General features: G+C 41.7%; 2 protein-coding genes across 2 annotated transcripts in view; one reads left to right on the forward strand and one right to left on the reverse strand.

The window, feature by feature from the left end:
* Nucleotides 1-12,977, forward strand: part of LOC127420663 (adhesion G-protein coupled receptor V1-like) — a 213,783-nt gene that overhangs the window by 193,955 nt on the left and 6,851 nt on the right.
* LOC127416978 (uncharacterized) lies at nucleotides 8,608-12,321 on the reverse strand. The gene is made up of 2 exons (XM_051656641.1): nucleotides 11,298-12,321; nucleotides 8,608-10,523 (listed from the first exon to the last, which is right to left on the reverse strand). Exon 2 carries the CDS (start codon nucleotides 10,395-10,397, stop codon nucleotides 9,204-9,206), a length of 1,194 nt encoding a protein of 397 aa, XP_051512601.1. The 5' UTR covers nucleotides 10,398-10,523; nucleotides 11,298-12,321; the 3' UTR covers nucleotides 8,608-9,203.

Genomic DNA, 12,977 nt, shown 5'->3' on the forward strand with positions numbered 1-12,977 from the left:
CTGGTGTTTTTACGGACATTTTCAACCTTTCCCTCTCTTTGTCTGTAGTCCCTACATGCTTTAAAACATCCACCATTGTGCCTGTTCCAAAACAATCAAAAATAACTTGCTTAAATGACTGGCGTCCTGTTGCTCTGACCTCCATCATCAGCAAATGCTTTGAGAGACTAATCAGAGATTACATCTGCTCTGTGCTGCCTCTCTCTCGACCCGCTGCAGTTTGCTTACCGCAACAACCGCTCCACTGATGATGCCATTGCATCTACAATACACACTGCTCTCTCCCACCTGGAAAAAAAGAACACTTATGTGAGAATGCTGTTTGTAGACTACAGCTCAGCATTCAACACCATAGTGCCCTCCAAGCTTTATGTGAAACTCCGGGCTCTGGGCTTAAACAGCTCGCTGTGCAGCTGGATCCTGGACTTCCTGTCAAGCAGACGCCAGGTGGTTAGAATAGGCAGCAACATCTCCTCATCACTGACCCTCAACACTGGAGCCCCGCAGGGCTGTGTTCTCAGCCCACTCCTGTATTCCCTGTACACACATGACTGTGTGGCATCATTAAGTTTGCTGATGACACGACGGTGGTAGGTCTGATCACTGACAATGATGAAACAGCCTACAGAGAGGAGGTGCACACTCTGACACACTGGTGTCAGGAGCACAACCTCTCCCTCAACGTCAGTAAGACAAAGGAGCTTGTAGTGGACTTCAGAAGTAAAGACAGAGAACACAGTCCCATCACCATCAATGGAGCACCAGTGGAGAGAGTCATCAGCTTCAAGTTCCTGGGTGTCCACATCACTGAGGAACTCACATGGTCCATCCACACTGAAGTCGTTGTGAAGAAGGCTCATCAGCGCCTCTTCTTCCTGAGACGGCCGAGGAAGTTTGGAATGAACCGCCACATCCTCACACGGTTCTACACCTGCACTGTAGAGAGCATCCTGACTGGCTGCATCTCCGCCTGGTACGGCAATAGCACCGCCCACAACCGCAAAGCACTGCAAAGGGTGGTGCGAACTGCCAGACACATCATCGGAGGTGAGCTTCCCTCCCTCCAGGAAATATATACAAGGCGGTGTGTGAAAAAAGCTCAGAGGATCATCAGAGACTCCAGCCACCCGAGCCATGGGCTGTTCTCACTGCTACCATCAGGCAGGCGGTATCGCAGCATCAGGACCCGCACCAGCCGACTCCATGATAGCTTCTTTCCCCAAGCAATCAGACTTCTGAACTCTTGATCTCCCACGATCAAATACATCAGCACTGCACTTTATTACCCTTACTCTTATATCTCACACCGGACTGTCATAAATTATATTATTATTATATTATATTCTCTCTTAACAGCTGACTATCAACCAACAGCCTGAATGTCAATACAGTACAATACTGTACATTCTATATATACTATATATACTTTTTTTATATATTTGTATTTTTTATTTTTATTGAATAATGTGTATCTATATAGTACGTATTGTATACTGTACAGTGTATGTTATTATTTCTATATTGTTGAGTGTAATTATGTGTATATCAGATGTTTAAATTGTGCTGTGTTAATTTGATGTTATTGTAAATTGGTACTGTCTCATCACTGTCACGACTGCTGTGTTGATCGGAACTGCACCCAAAAATTTCACACACCATTGCACTTGTGTATATGGCTGTGTGACAATAAAGTGATTTGATTTGATTTGATTTGATGATCTCTACCAGTCTTTCACATTGCTGATGGGTGACTTTATGCCACTCCTGGCACAAAAATTCAAGCAGCTCGGCTTTGTTTGATGGTTTGTGGCCATCTATCTTCCTCTTGATCACATTCCAGAGGTTTTCAGTGGGGTTGAGGTCTAGAGATTGGGCTGGCCATGACAGGGTCTTGATCCTGTGATCCTCCATCCACACCTTGATTGACCTGGCTGTGTGGCATGGCGCATTGTCCAGCCTTGCTAAAGCACCCCCAGATCATCACCGATCCTGCACCTGGTCATCTAATGGTTAGATGGAGACCTGGAGAGGCCTTCAAGCCACAGTGTCTCGCACCCACTGTGAAATTTGGTGGAGGATCAGTGGTGATCTGGTGGTGCTTCAGCAAGGCTGGAATCGGGCAGATTCCAATTTTACGCTCTCTCCTATGATAAAGCCGCGGAGGTTGTTATCTCAGTAAATAAAAGAATCTCTGCACACATGCACAACAGCGCTTACATGATAAAATGATGGAGAAAGAATCTCTTAATACTATTTTATAAATAAAACAAGCACAGATGGGACTATGTAAGGTGCATTTTAATTACCACAGATGCAAGTCTTAACTATCACCAAAATGCAGAATGAGACTATGTTGTTTGCAAACGCTCTTCATGTGAAGTTGAAAGTGCCGCTAGTGTTGATGCTCTGATGCGAATCATGAACGCAGCTTCACGAGTCCTGCCAGCAGATTGTGGATGATTTGAGTTTAAGAGATTTAATGCCCATTGCAATAAAAATGCAACCTATGTGGGGATTAGTTCTTTCAATTATTCAACTTCCCAGTTAGAATTTGGGAAACGTTTAATGTTACTTTAATTGGTGCTATTTTAGTGCATTTCTATCTTTATACTGTGGAAGGCTTTGTTTGGAAAATGTTAATAAAGCATTATATGGTTCATTTTTTTCCTACGATGGAAATAAATGCATTTTGACAGGAAAATTTGTCAAATTTGTGATTAATTGCGTTTAAAAATGTTAATCAACTGACAGCACTAATATACTGTATGTACAATATATGTATTGTACTAAATTAATGCATCAAATTCTCAACTCTAGTACGAACATTACAACATTACACTGGTAGCCCTTAATGTGTGTTTGCATAACTACTTATTTATCATCCTCCGGCTCAGCCTCAGCCAGAGGACTCTGAGAGCTCTGCTTGTTCACTGAATCAGCTTACGTGCACACACACACAGACAGTAAAAAGTGTTATATAATAGAGAGGCCTTGTGTAGAAGTCCACATTCCGCTGAGCCCTCAATGTAAACTATTCACAGATACATTCACTGGGAAGAGAATGTACGGGAAGGTTAGGAGGGAAGAGTTGGGGATTGTGGAAGCACAGGCTGCCTGGGAAAGAGATCAAGAAAGGCTTTCAGATGAGATATTTATAAAGAAAATATCTCTGTTTCCTTAAGTCAACAACTTAATTGCGAAAGTAGGCTGAGCTGTCCTTAAGATTCTGCTCACACCTTTTGTTTGTGAGATTGACATTTAATCATTCAGCAGATGCTTTTATCCAAAGTGACTTACAAATAAGGAACATCACAAGCAATTTATCTTTTAAGAGCCACAGTTTCAATGCTAAGGTTCAATAGCAAGCTAAAGTATTTATTTATTTATTTGTAATGTTTAACAGTAATAGGAAGCCTTCAATTTATGATTTATGATGGGTTTAGTGGTTACAGAAGAACAGTTTTAGCCATTTCTTGAAGGTTGTGATGGTCTCCACAGATCGAGTGGAGGTTGATTTAAAGTAAACTTAAGTTGAAACAATTTTGATTGTTTCTGCAATTGAACAGAGTAGATTAATCCTTTAGAATCACTCCAGAAGGCTAGCCTCCCTTACAAAAAAAGTATTGTGGCAATAGTAATTCCATAGTACAGTGATGGTCTCAGATGATAATACTATGGCACTTTGATATATACTTTACCATGGAACTAAATGATTAGCATATTCATGTGCTATGGTATTTACCTGGTACTTCAAGGTACATCAAAGTATACCATGGAATTAATATGGCCTATGTCCAAAAACCATGGTAACACCATGAAAGTTTATGGAATATGGCATGAAATCTACAACTAAATCTAATTTATTTACCCCAAAATATCACTATATGTCCCAAAGCCTTGTCTGCTTATTTGGCCATTACACTCACTGACGCCAAATGATTCTCAAGGATTTGCAAAAACATCTCTGATAATGGATTTGTCCACTTAATGCTTAGTATATTTATGATACTTTGGCAAGACTACAATCTGTATGGACATTTTTAATTTCACTGACCCCAGAAAACCCCAGAAATCCTCTTTTATTCATGAGAGCACTGACTTTTGGCTTAAAGTTGTCACATGTGGCCTCGAGACAAGAGGCAGTTGGGCGGGAGGAAATTATTGGTGGAGAAGGAACAGGAAACACAGGTCTGGCAGGGTGGCTGTCTCCTCAAGCTCTCCAGACAGACATGACAAGGCGGCTGGTGGTGTCTAATTCAACCAGCTCGTACATTCTGTTGTGATTACATGCCTGTTGATGGGCTATTGTACCAAAATTAGGTGCATGGAATATGGACGACTGGAGTGACCTCTATCTCCATTCTCCTGAGAAAAACACTGTAGTATACAGTTCATTCAGCCAAAGGAAATGAAGCCAGTGCTATTAGGAAGCAAATCAAGGGCATTCAAGTGATGTAAAAAGATTATATTTAGGGTTTGGTTGTTTTAGTGTTGTGTTTATTTGGGTATTGTTCTGTACTTGTAGGTTTACGTCACAGGATGGAGTCTTAAGTTTAGCATGATTAGTATTCTGCACTGCTGCTTCATGAGAAAAGTGAAAGTACCTTTATTGATCAAATTGTAAAGCTGAGGAGAAGATGAATGGAGAGGACAGGTGAGACAGATGGAGTCTGTACATAAAACAGTGAGACATTTTTACTAAGTATGCTTAAAGGCAATGGCATGACAAATTGGTACTCGCGCTCTCTTTCGGTCAGTTGTGGTTATTGCCATATCTGTGTGCTCTGTTTGGAATGGGCAATTCCATTAAACTGTAAAATAGGTGTCACATATTTGTGTACTAATTGTTATGCAGTCGGTCCTCATACAATATGATGATGCTCAATTACAATAAGCACTTAAGGTACAGTGTCCCCCAAAAGTATTTGGACAATTAAGCCACTCTTAAAAGTGTATGAATGACAAACTAGATACAATTTTAAACCAAGTGGCATTTGCAAAACCTTTTATCTCTAACTTCACTTTACTAGCTATTTTTGCAATAACTTTTAACCAACTAATCTCAAGGCAGTTTTAAGTGTGTATGAAGTCAGTTCCCCTCAAGTTCACACAGGTGTCCTAGCATAGTAATCAAAGTAATTCATAATTTTAACTATGTTCAACTAAGTTTGCTGTACACATGTTGTCGTACAGTTAAGGAATCTATTGTTTTATAATTTAAAACCTAACAAATGTCGGACCCACTTTATATTAGGTGTCTTTAACTACTATGTACTTAAGCATTTGATACAATGTACTTATTATGTACATACAATATGAGTTGTTGCATTGTACTAGTGTTGGGTTCGAGTCCACCTTAGTCGAGTCTAAGTCAAGTCCGAGTCTTTAAACAATTGAGTCCAAGTTGCAAAAGGGGCTGAGTTGGACTTAAGACCAAGTCCATAGCAGTCCGAGTCCGAATGAATCTGTCATGAATCTGTATTCAAATTGTAACCATAAACTCAACATCAATATTTTAAGCTTATTTTAAAATTTAACAACTAAGAAAAACAGTTTGACAATATAAATGTAACAAAAACACCTCTGTTGCATTTCATATATACATTTTATGATTAGTATCCTGCTGAACATACTTCAAAGTGGTTTCACAATGAAAGCATATACTTTAGGTGTATGAAGACAAAACTGTCCTTCAACACAATTCTTATTGCGTTCTGTTGACATTTCAATTATTTGTTGCTTTTTCCTCTCCACTCACATACAGTAAATATTGACCCAAAAATATTGGCACCCTTGGTAAATATGATCAAAGAAGGCTGTGATAAAAAATCTGCATTGTTTATCCTTTTGATCTTTCATTCAAAAAATTCACAAAAATCTAACCTTTAATTGAAGTAAAACAATTGAAAGAGGACAAATATCTCATTATTAAATACATATTTCTCTCCAAAACACGTTGACCACAATTATTGGCACCCCTAGAAATTCTTTGGGTAAAATATATCTGAAGTATATTCCCATTCATATTTTACATTTTTTAGTACACCTGGGTGACTAGAAACATGAAATTGTTCAGCCATGACTTCCTGATTCACAGGGGTATAAATATGAAGTAACACACAGGCCAAATTCCCTTAATCATCAATCACAGTGGGTTAGACTTAAGAATATAGTTCTGATGTGCGGAAAAAGGTTGTTGAGCTTCACAAAATGGGAAGTGGCTATAAGAAAAAAGCCAAAGAATTGAAAATGCCCATTTCCACTATCAGGGCAATAATTAACAAGTTCCAATCAACTGGAGATCTTAAGAATCGGCCTGGAAAAGGGCGTGTGTCTATATTGTCTCCACGCACAGTGAGGAAGATGGTTCAAGTGGCCAAAGAATCTCCAAGGATCACAGTTGGAGAACTGCAGAAATTAGTTGGGTCTTGGGGTCAGAAAGTTAAAAAAAAATTTTTTTAAAAATATCAGACATCACCTATATCACCACAAGTTGTTTGGGAGGGTTTCAAGAAAAAAAGCCTCTGCTCCTATCCAACAACAAACTCAATGGTCTTCAGTTTGCCAGACACTACTGGAACTTCAGATGCGACTGGATTTTGTGGTTAGATGAAACAAAAAAAGAGATTTTTGGCAGCAAACACCAGAGATGGGTTTGGCGTACACAGAGATGAAGTACCCCCCAATGCCCACGGTTAAATGTGGTACTGGATCTTGAATGTTGTGGGGCTGTTTTTCTGCCAGAGGTCCTGGATATCTTGTTTGGATACATGGCATCATGGACTCTATCAAATACCAACAGATAAAAAATCAAAACCTGACTGCCTCTGCCAGAAAGCTTACAATGGGCCCTGGTTGGATCTTCCAGCAGGACAATGATCCAAAACAAATATCAAAATTAACACAAAAATGGTTCACTGACCACAAAATCAAGGTTCTGCCATGGCCATCCTAGTCTCCTGACCTGAACCCCATAGAAAATGTGTGGGGTGAACTGAAGAGGAGAGTCCACCAACATAAACCTCTGAATTTGAATTGTAGAGATTCTGTATGGAGGAATGGTCTCAGATCCCTTGCCATGTGTTCTCCAACCTCATTAGGCATTATAAGAGAAGACTCAGAGCTGTTATCTTGGCAAAGGGAGGTTGCAAAAAGTATTGAATAAAAGGGTGCCAATAATTACGGCTAATGCATTTTGGAGAAAAATATTTATTTAATAATGAGATATTTCCCCTTTTACAGTTGTTTTACTTTAATTAAAGATTAGATTTTTGTGAATTTTTTGAATGAAAGATCAAAAGGCTAATCAATTCAGATTTATTTTCCACAGCCTTCTTTGCGCATATTTACCAAGGGTGCCAATATTTTTGGCCACTACTGTAGATTAAGAAAGTGAAAGCTGCATTAGTCATTACCACCAAGGTTATGATGTTTCTAATTTTAATTTAGGTTTTATTTCTATTTCATTTTTAATTTGTCAATTCAATTAAATTTAGTTTTATTTAAAATTATCCCTATCTAAAGAAATAATAGTCTATACAGAGATTTCTTTCTGAATCTTTTTTTGTCTCTATCTGCCGACTGATTTGGGAAAATACAGTAAATACAAATGAGTCAACACTGTAGTAATTAGCACTCGCTGAGAAGTTATGTCTCACAATTTGACTGCAAATGCTTCATCCAAAAACACTGGAAAAGCCCACTGATGATATTAGGGCCATGTCATCACGGACATGATTTTCTAGTTAATTTGCGGGAAACCGCACAATGCAGGACAGTTCTGCGTGCTGCTCGTGTACCTAAATCCCTGATGTGTCCGTGTGCATCTCGCAGCTGCTGCCGCAGAAGATAAAAAAATAATAATTAAAAATAAAATAAAAATTGATATTTGCTTAAGTGGCAGCCGTTGGTCTGCAATCAGTCTGAAATCTTTAAATACCAACCAAAGAAAATTTCATTGAGCTCTTCTTAAACCACAAAAACATGGAGAATAGTAATTTTGAGTCATAAATTTAACAGAATTGTCCTTCAAAAGTGTCCGAGATATAGGCAAAAAAAAAAAAAAAAAAGACGTGCATAAGTTACCATTACCGTTTACAATAAAAATAAAATAGTCATTACACTACTGCCTCCAGCGCTGCATACACTACTATAAACACTAACACTACTTTGGCTGTCTCTGGGCCCCCAATGTCCTCATCCCTGCCCAGTTTTGAAGAGACTATTTTGAATGTTTAAGATTTATTTTTTATTTGTTTACAAAGTACTATTGCTGCCAACATGGCAAGTTATAAAAACTATTCAAAAATATATAATTTCATAGACATTTGACTACTGACACCATGTAAGCTAGGTATTATTATCCAGACCTTTGCTGGTAAGGAAATGTAGAGACTGCACCTCTTAGAACTTTAATTGAATACCCCTGACATGTAGTTACACAATAAGAACATTGTATTGTATGTATTATCATGTTAGTACATAGTAGTTAAAGACACCTAATATGGGGGAGTCACGTGATGCCATGCGAGGTTCGGACGTGTGAATGGCTGTAACGTTGCTGCTGGCGCTGGCAGTGACAAAGACGATGACGATGAAGAACCCAAGTGCAATTTTATTAACAAATGTGAAATCCAAAAAACCTAACTATAAACATGAAACATAAACATGAACTTGACTATAAACTTGACTAGACATAAACTTGCCTTGACTTGAATATAAACAATGACTTGACCTAATATGACAACGTTACCAAACACACAATACCTGACAAAGGACAATGGAAAACATGAGGGCTTAAATACTTGGACATGGGAGAACACATGACAAAGATAACCAATGAACACCAAGAACTATAAACAAGATAAGACAATAAACCAATGAAAACAAGACACATGAACATGGAGGGAAACATGACCAGGGGTCCAAATATGACAGAATTCCCAAAGTTCTGTAGGGAGCTGGGGGGGGGGGGGTCTTGAGGCATGGCTTGGAATGGCATGGAGTGTGGCCTGGCGAGACAGGGCGTGGGGCATGGGACCAGGGCAGAGTCAATGGAAGGTGGGGCCCTGAGAGTCTTGAGGGGCAGAGCCGTGGAAGGTGGGGCTGTGAGAGACTTGAGGGGCAGAGCCATGGAAGGCGGAGCCATGAGAGACTTGAAGGGCAACACCAGGGAACTTGGTACCCAGAGAGTAGCTGAAGACTCAAAGGGCCAGGGTGGAGCCCATAGGCAGGGAGGACCAAGGCAGCGCTGGAGGCACGGAGGAGCAAGGCAGAGCTGGGGGATCGGAAGACTGAGGCAGAGCCAGTGGGGCTGAAGACCAAGGAGGAGCTGGAGGGACAAGGGACCCCAGTAAAGCCAACAGGCTGAAGGACCACAGTGGAGCCGAGGGAACGTAGAGCCGAAGTGATGTCGAGGGATCGACATGCCAAGGCGGAGTCCAGGGCTTGGAGGGTCCAGGCGGGGTCAGAGGGTCAAAAGTTCCCCTTGCCTGATCATGAGTAAGCGTCCATAGGGTGGGTACAAAGTCGGGAACCATCCCCAGGTCCAACAGCTCAGATGTGGCCATGACGTGGCATGGAGCAGGCTCAGGCATGGCTGTGACATGGCATGGAGCAGGCTGAGGCGTTGCTGTGACATGGCATGGAGCAGGATGAGGCATTGCTGTGACATGACATGGAGCAGGCTGAGGCGGTGCTGTGACATGGCATGGAGCAGGCTGAGGCGGTGCTGTGACATGGCAGGGAGCAGGCTGAGGCGGTGCTGTGACATGGCAGGGAGCAGGCTGAGGCGGTGCTGTGACATGGCAGGGAGCAGGCTGAGGCGGTGCTGTGACATGGCAGGGAGCAGGCTGAGGCGGTGCTGTGACATGGCAGGGAGCAGGCTGAGGCGGTGCTGTGACATGGCAGGGAGCAGGCTGAGGCGGTGCTGTGACATGGCAGGGAGCAGGCTGAGGCGGTGCTGTGACATGGCAGGGAGCAGGCTGAGGCGGTGCTGTGACATGGCAGGGAGCAGGCTGAGGCGGTGCTGTGACATGGCAGGGAGCAGGCTGAGGCGGTGCTGTGACATGGCAGGGAGCAGGCTGAGGCGGTGCTGTGACATGGCAGGGAGCAGGCTGAGGCGTTGCTGTGACATGGCAGGGAGCAGGCTGAGGCATTGCTGTGACATGGCAGGGAGCAGACTCAGGATCCAGGGCAAAAGGTGGCGCTAGCTCAGCAACCATGACGAGGAACTCTGGCTTGGCGGCCATGACGTGGAACTCCGGCTCGTCGACCATGACGTGGAACCAGTAATCTGCAGGACAAGGTCGATATACTGAACCAGATTGCAACCTGCGGAACTGCAACCGCCAGGCATCAAAGAGGAGAATGGAAACAGTCCTTGAGGGCAACCTCATTAAAGTCCATCCGACAGGCCAGAGCGCAGAAGCCCTCCATGTAATCCTCCAGGGGACGATTGCCCTGACGTGGGCGTAGGAGTTGGATTGCTGGGTTCATTGTACATCAGGTATTCTGTAACGATGCTGTTGGCAATGACAAAGACGATGAAGTGAAGAACCCAAGTGCAATTTTATTAACAAACGTGAATTCCAAAAAAACTAACTATAAACATGAAACATAAACATGAACTTGACTATAAACTTGACTAGACAAATTGACTTGAATATAAACAATGACTTGACCTAAAATGACAACGTTACCAAACACACAATACCTGACAAAGGACAATGGAAAACATGAGGGCTTAAATACATAGACATGGGAGAACACATGACAAAGATAACCAATGAACACTAAGAACTATAAACGAGATAAGACAATAAACCAATGAAAACAAGACACATGAACATGGAGGGAAACATGAAATCACATGACATGGAGACCACATGACATGAAACAGGAAATAAACTTTAAAAATAAAAGACATGAAATACATGAACAAACACATCAAACATTACAATGGCGAGCTCTACGCATTTTGCTAGTTTTTATACTTTTTTGTGTCATAAACCAGTGAGATTCGATACACCCTGATCCATAACTGTTCTAGGAAGACAATGTCAAAGAATTCAAAATCCTTGGTACTCTGGAGACATTAAAAGACACTTACGTGGGAGGGTCACGTGACGCTATGCGAGGAGTAAATGGCGAACTCTACACACTTTGCTAGTTTTTTAATTATTTTCATGCTATAATCCGGTGAGATTCGATACACCCAGCTACATATTTGTTCTCTGAGGTAAACATGGTAAAGAAGTCAAAATCCTCAGGCTCTGGAGACATTAAAAGACACTTACATGCTCAAGCTGAAACGTCTGATGGGCCTGCGGACCAGGGACTCGGTTTGGAAGGTGCGGCGGGAGAAACCCAGCGTCAACTGTCCAACATGTCTGTGGTGCTGATGTAAGTTGTTGCTGACTTGGAGGATCTCGCTGTAATACATCGATCGATCACGGCCATGGAGACGAAATTCACTGAGGTGGTTACAAGAGTGGGGGATGTCGAGAAACAGATCGATTATCTGGAGTCATCGGAGAGGGAATAGCTGCTAATCCGCTAGCAACCAGGGTGGATTTGGAGCACATCTGGGAGAAAATGGAGGATATGCAGAATCATAACCGGTGGAATAACGTCCGAATTGTTGGAATTCCTGAGGGAGCAGAGGGTCAGAATATGGTGGAATTCCTGGACGGGCTCTTTCTGAATTTGCTTGACATAACAGGCCATAAGCTGGAAATTGAGCGAGCTCTCAGGGTCCCGGCTCGGTGATACACTGAGGGAGACAGGCCTCGATCAATTCTGGCCAAATTTCTGAGATCATCCGATAAAGATCTCGTGTTACGCGAGGCACGGAGTAAAGGAAGGCGAGAAGAAATGTGACTGATTCAAGGAATTTAAGAAACTCTTACATCAACGGAAGGTTGCATTTGCACTGATGTTCCCAGCCAAATTGAGAATAGATAATAAGGATGGCCGTGAAGTATTTACATGTCCCCAGCAAGCAATGTCCTTCATAAAGTCAATGACTAAGTTATTTTGTGGTTCTCATGTTGCAGCCAAGTGAATCGACTCACTGAACATCCACTTGATCGTCCAAGGAAGCTGAGTGCCTTTTTTGTTTCTTTTTGTGCTGGTTCCGCCTAGTGGATGGAGTTTGTTTTGTGTAGCAGCACTCCTTCGGGACAGTGTTGTGGATGAATCTGCACGTTCTTTGTGCTTATGCCTCCTATTGGTTGGAGTTTGTTTTGTGGAGTATTTCTTGCAGGACATTGGATTGATTGGGTCATTTGTTGCATTCAAGTAGCAGTTGAATGGGCCGGATCACTGAATATTCCTTTGACTGTCCGAGGAACCTGAACAGCTTTTATTTATTTATTTATTTTATTTTATTTTATTTTATTTTATTTTATTTTATTTTATTTTATTTTATTTTAATTATTTATTTAATTGTGTGCTGGTTCCGTTAGAGGCTGGAGTTTGTTTTGTGGAGAAACACACCTTCAGGACAGTTATGTGGATGAATCTACACGTTCTATGTGTTTATCCCACCTATTGGCTGGAGTTTGTTTTATAGATTATCTTCTGTTGTGTAATTTGTTTTACAAAATTTGTATAGAAACACCGGACTTGAGCAATCCGACAGCAAAGTTTTCACGGGGGCTCTCGTAGGCGTATATGGACTTTTTGAGTTTAGAGGTATGGACGCCGGGTGGCGCTGTAGTGCGCGGGGTTAATACACGCGTTTTTCTTTTTTTGGTTCGGGGGAGGTTCAGGGTTTGATTGTTGCGCTAATGTGGAATATGGTCTTTATAATTTTATTTTTGACACACAATCTATTTTTTCTAAAATGTCAAAATGTCAAATGTTAGTTTGAGTGGATGGTCTCTCTCCACGTGGAATGTGAATGGTTTGGGGCACCCCATAAAAAGAAGGAAATGTATTTATCTACTTAAACGTAAGAAATAAAGAGTTTCTTC

The sequence above is a fragment of the Myxocyprinus asiaticus genome, chromosome 3 (assembly GCF_019703515.2).
Source record: "Myxocyprinus asiaticus isolate MX2 ecotype Aquarium Trade chromosome 3, UBuf_Myxa_2, whole genome shotgun sequence".
In the NCBI taxonomy this organism is placed as follows: domain Eukaryota; kingdom Metazoa; phylum Chordata; class Actinopteri; order Cypriniformes; family Catostomidae; genus Myxocyprinus; species Myxocyprinus asiaticus.

Bases quoted from the DNA above. Each gene is read 5' to 3' on its own strand.
- LOC127416978 (XM_051656641.1), bottom strand. From the start codon at position 10,397: ATGAGGTTGCCCTCAAGGACTGTTTCCATTCTCCTCTTTGATGCCTGG.